The sequence below is a fragment of the Prenolepis imparis genome, unplaced genomic scaffold (genome assembly GCF_030444845.1).
Source record: "Prenolepis imparis isolate NDT839.2.m4 unplaced genomic scaffold, iyPreImpa1.0 SCAF_5, whole genome shotgun sequence".
Classification (NCBI taxonomy): Eukaryota; Metazoa; Arthropoda; class Insecta; order Hymenoptera; family Formicidae; genus Prenolepis; species Prenolepis imparis.
The window spans coordinates 18819391-18827729 of record NW_028141163.1 but is presented as its reverse complement, the minus strand read 5'-3'; the positions used below and the strand labels follow the sequence as shown (position 1 = coordinate 18827729).

At 31.6% G+C, this 8339-nt stretch overlaps 2 protein-coding genes and 1 long non-coding RNA gene across 5 annotated transcripts in view; all 3 read left to right on the top strand.

The window, feature by feature from the left end:
* LOC145936152 (uncharacterized) overlaps nucleotides 1-8339 on the top strand; it is a 29843-nt gene that overhangs the window by 5315 nt on the left and 16189 nt on the right. The window lies entirely within an intron of this gene.
* On the top strand, nucleotides 306-5518 carry LOC145936150 (uncharacterized). Of its 3 annotated transcripts, XM_083038053.1 has the most exons (6): nucleotides 306-633; nucleotides 3375-3521; nucleotides 3856-4036; nucleotides 4116-4550; nucleotides 4661-4786; nucleotides 4919-5266. In XM_083038053.1, exons 1-6 carry the CDS (start codon nucleotides 613-615, stop codon nucleotides 5080-5082), a joined length of 1074 nt encoding a protein of 357 aa, XP_082894179.1. In that variant the 5' UTR covers nucleotides 306-612; the 3' UTR covers nucleotides 5083-5266. The 3 variants fall into 3 exon arrangements, with proteins under 3 accessions (XP_082894179.1, XP_082894177.1, XP_082894178.1); XM_083038052.1 differs by lacking the exon at nucleotides 306-633 and having other exon boundaries at nucleotides 3110-3521; nucleotides 4919-5518; XM_083038051.1 differs by lacking the exons at nucleotides 4116-4550; nucleotides 4661-4786; nucleotides 4919-5266 and having other exon boundaries at nucleotides 1418-3521; nucleotides 3856-3994.
* Nucleotides 6095-7645, top strand: LOC145935985 (uncharacterized). Its single transcript, XM_083037830.1, has 5 exons — nucleotides 6095-6124; nucleotides 6442-6487; nucleotides 6569-6801; nucleotides 6946-7114; nucleotides 7413-7645. Exons 1-5 carry the CDS (start codon nucleotides 6095-6097, stop codon nucleotides 7508-7510), a joined length of 576 nt encoding a protein of 191 aa, XP_082893956.1. The 3' UTR covers nucleotides 7511-7645.

Sequence of the window (8339 nt, the reverse complement as noted above, 5' to 3'; positions counted from 1 at the left end):
AAAAAATGATCGATTTTACGCTGGCCCTGCAAATTTAGTAAATGTGTGAAAATTTTCTAAAAATGATAAAAAATTCTCAAAATTATACAATTATTATTCATAATGCACTAAAATAAATCATTTTTTTTATAATTTAATAGGCTTTCCATTATCATTTTACTTTTTATATGTAAACGTATTTTTGAGCTTGTAGGAGTTCTATTTATGATGTATTATGTGTATGTAATAATTAATTTCGCAGTGAAACTGTTTTTCGAGTAATGTAGTTGAAAAAATTTTATATAGAAAGTGCAATATTATTGAAAAAGTGCTGTTAACTCATTTGAATTTACCGCGTGTTCATACATTCGCTACAGTAGCCAATCATCTCTTGCTATGTTTTGTTACTTCTGGAAGAGTAGCCGATTGGCCACCGCCGCGCATTTGCAATAGCCCATGTGTGCAACGTGCAAATGCGTGCAACGGCAACAGGCAACAGTATTATTTCCCATTATTCAACGAATGTTTGTGAAGTGAGCCAAAATAGTCCTGTGAAAGCATTGCTATATTAATTACAGTAATAATAATATTAAAAGAATTTTCTACTGTAATTAAAATAATATTCTTTCGAAGATGGAGGATATCGAAAAACCAGTAAGTATTATATAGCCGTGCATTACAATATTTTGCTTATGTTGTGTTTAACTTTTGTTTATATTCTGTATTTAACACTTTGAAGAAAGTTCAAATTAGCATTAAGCTTCTTTTAAGAACAAAAATTATTCATGCATTTTATGGCATACTGACAGCAAACAGATTAGGGTTAGGTTAGGTTATAGGTTAGATTAATCTCTTACATTTAAGATTAATCTTGTCAACATGTCTCTGTGCCATGCATGGAAGGAAATAAATATCAAGTCATGTGCAGGGAATGTGCATATAAATTAGATGTAAAGATTTAAGTATGATAAGAATAAAGATAAGAATATTCTATTATATGTTATAACGTAACATAATTTTAATTAATAAAATTATTATTAGTATGTGGCATATAATAAAAGAATTAAATAATAAAATAGCTTGCCAGTATTAGCAGAAACATTCTGCATGTGTATCACATTTCCAATAAATTTGACAAGTCATTTTATTTGTTATTTAACTCTTCTTATGCTGCGACAATAATAATTCTATCAAAATTATAATGAGTTATAATATATTAATATATATATATATATAGAATATCTTTATTTTTATCATACTTAAGTCTTTATATCTAATTTCTATTTCTAATTCCTCATTTTTCTTATTGTGTCTGAATCTTAATCAGTCTGACAATTGCACATGAAATATTTCAGATTTTTGAAAATTGCTTTCATGTTAAAATTTTTATCAGGTGAAAGCATTCTGTATACTTTATATCTTCTTTGTATTTATACAGGATTGTAAAAGAAAAATTAGTCGTAAAGCCAAAACAAAAGCAGCATCGCGATTGCGTGTCATAAAGTTACAGCAGCGTATTAGAAACATCTTCAATCCCTCGCTTTCTTCAAACAGTAGTACTAATAACAGTAATAGTGAATCCGAACACGAAGAATCCGATTCTGATAGGAATAATGTCGAAGAGTTCAACATTGCCGAGACGCAGGAGAGCAGTGACAGTAATATAACTGAAGTTTCAAACGGCATTCATGAAGATAGTAGTAATCCAGAGTACGATTCCTCAGAATTAGATTTCTCAGAGCTCAGTGATGTTTGTGAAGCAGTTGAGGATCTAAGAACTTTACGCGATAATAATGAAGAAAGAAATGCGTATATTCTACGCGAATTGAAGAAGTGGGCTTTGAAAGGGGTCTCCTGCAAAAAAATTGATGCGGTTCTCCAAGTACTGCAGATAATATTTCCTACTCTACCAAGGACCTATCGAAGTTTATTAAAAACTCCCAGGACTACAAATCTTACGGATATGGGAAATGGCAAATTCTGGTACAAAGGAATTTACTGTAGTATTGTACCGCGGCTATCAGAAAAGTATCTTTTTGACAAAGAAAGTATACGATTTGATGTGAACATTGACGGTCTAGAATTATACTCTAGTTCCCGTCAAGCATTCTGGCCAATATTGGATTGCCTCATGGATGAAAAGGAGCCATTCATAATAACAGTTTTTCATGGGGAAGGTAAACCTCCATTAGAACCCTTCCTACGGCAATTTGTAGACGAACTTTCCATTTTAATGATAAATGGAATTATATTTAATGATATTATGTATCGTGTTGAAATACGGAATTTTATTTTGGATGCCCCTGCAAGAGCATTTGTCAAATGCATTAGAGGACATATGTCAAAGAAAGCTTGTGAGAAGTGTCACGTCACTGGCATACGCTACAAGAACAGACAAGTTTTTTTGGACCATGATGCACCTCTTCGCAATTATGAAGAATTTAGATTAAAGATAGATGCTGGCCATTATATTTTCGGGATTACATCTCCGTTAGAAGAAATTGGGATCGGCATGGTATCTCAGTTTAGATTGGACGAAATGCATCTTCTGTATAGCGGAGTTTTTCAGCGATGGTTGGAGTTTGTTTTGGGGAAAAAAGGACCAAATCGGGGGAAAATTTCAGCGCGCGACAAGGCTGTTGTTTCCACATTTATTGACAAGATTAAACCTCATATTCCGATCGAATTTTGCAGAAGACCTCGCAACTTATCTTATATTGGAAGATACAAAGCATCAGAGTTTAGAAGAATTCTTTTATATGATGGATTAATGGTATTCAGTTTGCTGGATCGAAATCTATACACAAACTATTTATTTTTGCAATGCGGAGTGTACATTCTTTCAAGCCCACTCTTAGTTGAAAAGGACGGGATGATTCAAATAGCAGATCTTCTTCTCCGTTCATTTGTTAGCCATGCTGCGGATATCTTTGGAAAAGAATTTGTCACTTATTACATTCATGCACTCTGCCATTTAGCTATGGAATGCCGCACTTATCTGGCTATCAGTAATTTCAGTGCGTTTAAGTACGAAAGTTACTTAGGTATTATTAAGCGTTGCCTAAGAGGAACATACATGCCTCTTCAGCAACTTTACAATAGAGACTTTGAAAGAGGAGGTCGATTCATGCAGAAAGACATAATTGACGAAAAATGCATTGAATTAAGTCAAAAACATTACGAGGAAAACGATGAAGTAGAAGTTTTTTTCAAATTAACCATGCACGGAATGATACTTTCCACATCAGAAGCTGATTGTTGCTTTAAGTCAAAAAATGGCGAGGTGGTGGTCCTCTCAAAAATTACTTGTTCCTTTCGTGGCACACAAATTTCCTTACATGGACATAGATTTAGAAATATTTGTGACTTCTTTACATTTCCTATTCACTCTACAGACTTGGGCATCTGTAAGGTATCGCAACTTGAAGAAATCGGAAAAGTCTGGCCTCTTCATCAAATTCTCCAAAAATGCATTCTCATTCCTGCTGATAATAGTTATCTATGTATTCCGCTCGTTCATGGTGGGCAAGAGTAAAACAAGGGTAAGATATATTCTGTTAAACTGCAAATAAATATGCAGTTGTCCGAACCCTTCATTGCTCCTTTTACTTAATGTAACAAAAACGTCGATTTTATTGATTATTCTAGTTATCACATATGTATATTTATTATTCTATTGTTAACATTTTAATTTAACCTTTTACATGTTAAATGCTAACAGATGCCAAATTATGTAATCATAGTCTGAATACTGAAGCACGAAAATCTAGATACATAACCCCAACCCAAAAAACTTTAATTAGAAAGGCATTATTGATATTTATTTTTGACAACAAAATGTTTCTTTGTTTTATTTACTTTTTCTGTTTTTGACAGTTTTCAGTTGTTGTTTGGCCGGATGGTGGCATATGCATTGTAGCAACTAAATGGATGAATAAGTGTAAAGAGAATGTTGTGTATCCCACTAAAAACAAATGCCCTACGAAATTAGTTATGTCACTTGCGAATGCACAAGAAGACTGGGAAGAATGTAACGTTGAATTTTTGCATAGTTACAGTAAGTAGCTTAGTCATTTATTTTTATGCACTGTACTCAATTATGGATATTAAAGTACGATCTCCTCACGTGTTTCCAGAAACTTATAACCTGGCTCGTAAAGCCGCTGTACTAGTCGTCGAAGATCAACCTATTGATTCCAACATAGAGACTGATTACGACAAACCGCGAAAGCGTCAACTTCCAACTCAGAGTTCTGATGATGATGACTCAGAACCAGAAACTATGTATACAAAACGTAAACGACAAGTCACAGGAGGATCCCATCGAGAAATGCAACGTACAGAGAACGAAGAGCGTAAAAACTGCCAAAATGTCTCTCAAGTAAATAGCATACCAGCCCCTGCAATAAATATCAGAGAGCAACTCGCTGCATTGAGAGCTCAAGTTTTTGATTTCAAAAAACTGAAGTCTAACGAATCTCATTTAAATCTAAAAAAGAAAGTCCTGTGTGTGAAAAAATATAGTAAAGCAGTAAATAATAAAGTGTCTTCCAGAAAATCACCACCAAAAGGTAAGAAATTAAATTTTTGAGTGACATAACTCGTAACTGTGTTCCTACTCATTTTTATCATATTTGTATAAGTTGTGCGGACGCCTCACAATTGATTTATATTGTTACAGAAATTATCAACTATCAAAAGAATCCTGCAGATACAGAGAATACAAATGCTATTGATCTTCCGTGTACATCTCAACATACAAATCTTCATACCTCCAACCTTCTTCAATCTCCATTGAATAGTGACAGTAAGTTTTTAGCAAAATCATTTATACAATTCAAACTTAAATTTAAAAAGAAAATATACAGCAGTTCAGTCGACTTTGAAATTCCTGCAAGTTAGGCAGTACAAAGTTTCAAATACTCTTTTATTTTTTCAGATATGACTTCTGATTCAGAGATGTCCGCTACGCAAACATCATCAGGATCTAAAGTTTCTCTCGCCCTGCAGCAGCCAGGAGGTCAAAAAGAGCAGGAAAAAGTTTCCCAAAGCCGTGATGAGCGTAGTGACAATGATATGGAGTTTGAGGAACATCCCAGGTAGAACATAAAACTCATAATGACGTCATAATGACATCATCATGATTTTATTCATCACTTAAAAGTTATCTGGACAAAAATGATTCAAAAATGATTTAAAGATGACAAAAGTAATCATTAGATTTAAATCCCCTTAATATAAAATAATTGCATTATATGACTTTTAAAAAGTTTATGTTGCTTGAATAATTGTTAGAATATGTGTGAACAATAAATAAATAACTGTAATATATGTATAAAAATTTTTTTCCAAATTCACTTTTAAATGACGTCATCATGATGTCATTATGAGTTTTATGTTCTACCTGGGATATGTATTAATATTTTGTATAAAAAAGTACATGTGTTCGTAAGAAGTGGAAGAAAAAATGAAAAGTTCTTTTACTCTACTTTTGATGTAAACGATGTAATCAATACATTTTTTAAAATACACATAAAGAAATGACTCAATTATCTAAAGTTTATTCAAACTGTTTACTTTTTGTGATATTAAATAATTAACTTATACATGTGATCGATCCAATGCTACGTGCCAGTGTCGAGCCGACACTGGTTTCCGACATTGACCTGACATTTAAAAAAAAATATTTGTATATCCATTTCGAAATTTTATTACTTTTTTTAAACTGAATTTGTTTCTTAAGATAATTTTTGAAAAATTATATATTTGTGCTGGTTATGACATATGCAGATATAACACTTATATTAAATTAAAAAGTAGTCAACCACGTAAGGCAGTTGGCTCACGATCCAGAGGTCCCGAGTTCGAGTCCCACCAAGGTAAATGTGTTTTTCAAATACGAAAAAACATTTAATCCATTATAAAACGCCTAATTTTCAGATAGAATCATTATATAAGTTGCATGTAGTTAAAAACAAGTTAAAAAATTTCGAAATGGATATATGAATATATCTTTTTTGGCCCAAGCCAAAATTTGTACGCCCATATTGGCCCAAGTTTGGAAAGCAATAAGGGCCCTAGATAAAAGAGCGTGACATCTCGAGATTGGGCCAAGATGGGCGTCCTAACTCGGGCTTCAAATAAAGTTAGGAAACCTTTATAGGGCCCGGTTATAGCCTATATAAAATTTCCATACGGGATATGAAATAAAAAATAAGTCATTAAAACGTTGCTAAAAATGTATTAAATGAGATCATTATGATTTTTTCAAAATGACATTTTAGTGACGTCATAATGACGTCATTATGAGTTTTATGTTCTACCTGGGATAGATCTGCACAAGGTGACAATAAGGAGAGCTCAGAAAAAAATATAAAATCGTCCTCAGAAGGTGAGAATGATATTTTTTCTTATTTCTCAACTATTCAATTTTAATTACACATGATGTATTTTTGGTTTTAGCGTGGTCAGATTTTAGCAACTTCCCGCAAAAAGAAAAAAAGAAATGGTAAATACTTGTAATAGTTTCATTTCATTAATTACAAGGTGAGAGTAGAATCGATTAAGCGATTATGGATAGTATTTTCAGACAGCACAGATATCACATCGGAAAATATTGACAATATTGTCAAAGTTCAAGAAGAAGTACGCATCAAGCTTGACCACTTGGAAGTCAAATTAGACCGTATCTTAAAGAAACTCTTTCCAGAGGAAGTAAAATTAAAACGACCACGCGGAATTCCGGCATTTCCTCTACGCACGGAAAAGGAGTGGGAAAATCTAGAAGAAATTCTCGCAGATGACGATGTATTTACATATGTGGTAAATATCTTAAGAATTTATTCAATTTTTAATTGCCTACAATTTTATATTTTTCCGTTCGTGTCATATTTTCCCATTACTGCGTGTTTCGAAAAAACTAAAATCATTAATAATGTTAATTCATATGTGAAAATTATTGTACAGGTAGATGTCATTGCGGCAAAAATTAAAAACCAGGAATCAGAAACTGCTGCTGTGCAATCTGTACTTCCGAAAATAATTACGAATTCTCTCTCCAGAGTTATTAGTTGGGGAGGCACTCAGAAAACCAAAATTGCTTTCAACAAGAGCAAAACATATGAGGTTATTCAAGGTGATTACTTTTCATTATACATCGTTGCATTCTATTTACAAACAGTAATTGAAATCTACTTTATATTTTGAGAAAATCTAAGTAAGCTTTTTAACAAGAAATAGTTGATATAAATCAACTTCTAGAGCAATTTTTACACAGTCTGATTTCTTATATTTAAATTTATTTTTTATTTAGTAAAGTCATACATAGATTTTCATAATTATTAAAATAAAATGCCACTGAATAATATTTTTTCATTTTATTTCAAAAGAGACAAATTTATTAAATAAAATTTATTAAATAATTTTTTTTGCAGCCACTGTTCTGCAGAAATTTGGGAAAACAATCGATTTAAAAAAACCCGAAGATTATGTGAAACGTTGGTTTAGCACCAGTGCTCAGCGAGTGGTGTAAATGCGCGACATTTTCTATTTTTAAACATTATCAAAAGAATAATTAGTTTTTTTTTTACTTTTTCATTTTTAGTTTGTTTTCAGAATACTTGGTGCACAGCAAAGGCTAGCTTTAATACTTTTGTTTTAGTACAAAAATTTTAATGTGCAATTGAATTCTTTCGCATTCGTTTTTATTTATCGTTCTTATGTCAGAACTATATTTATATGTATGCTTTTTACTATTAGATATAGACAAGTTTCTTTTTTGCATACGAAATTTTGATTTGAGTTTTTTAGTCCGTGCTAAAAATAATCTTTCAAACAGAATATAATTGAAAATGTAAACATTTAATGTAAAAAATTGCAATGTACAAGAAAAGTAAGTTTTATATATATAATATATATAATGTTTAAAATGTTTATTGTTAATTTTATATTATAATTATATAATTAGTCAAATAAGTTTAATATATATATTATATACAATAAATTTGTTTCATGTTTTACTGGATAAATGTGTTATATTTTCAATCTTCTTATAATATTGTAGTAAAGAAATAAACTTGTATATTATTTATAGGATTGGAGCACAGACTGATGCTATATTGTATATAACGCATAAGAGAGAATCAACTATCAATCAGAAGCTTTCATTTTCATCCTGAGGATAGAAATGAAGAATTCTGATTCATTGATTCTCTTATGCATTATACGTTATGCAAAAGTCTGTCCTCCGGCTCTTAGACCGCTTTGGTTCCTATATTAGTACAATAGGATTTCTTTTTGATGTTTTCTTGACGTCAACAAACCGTCAAATTTTCAGACCAAAAAGCATCATATTGACTTTT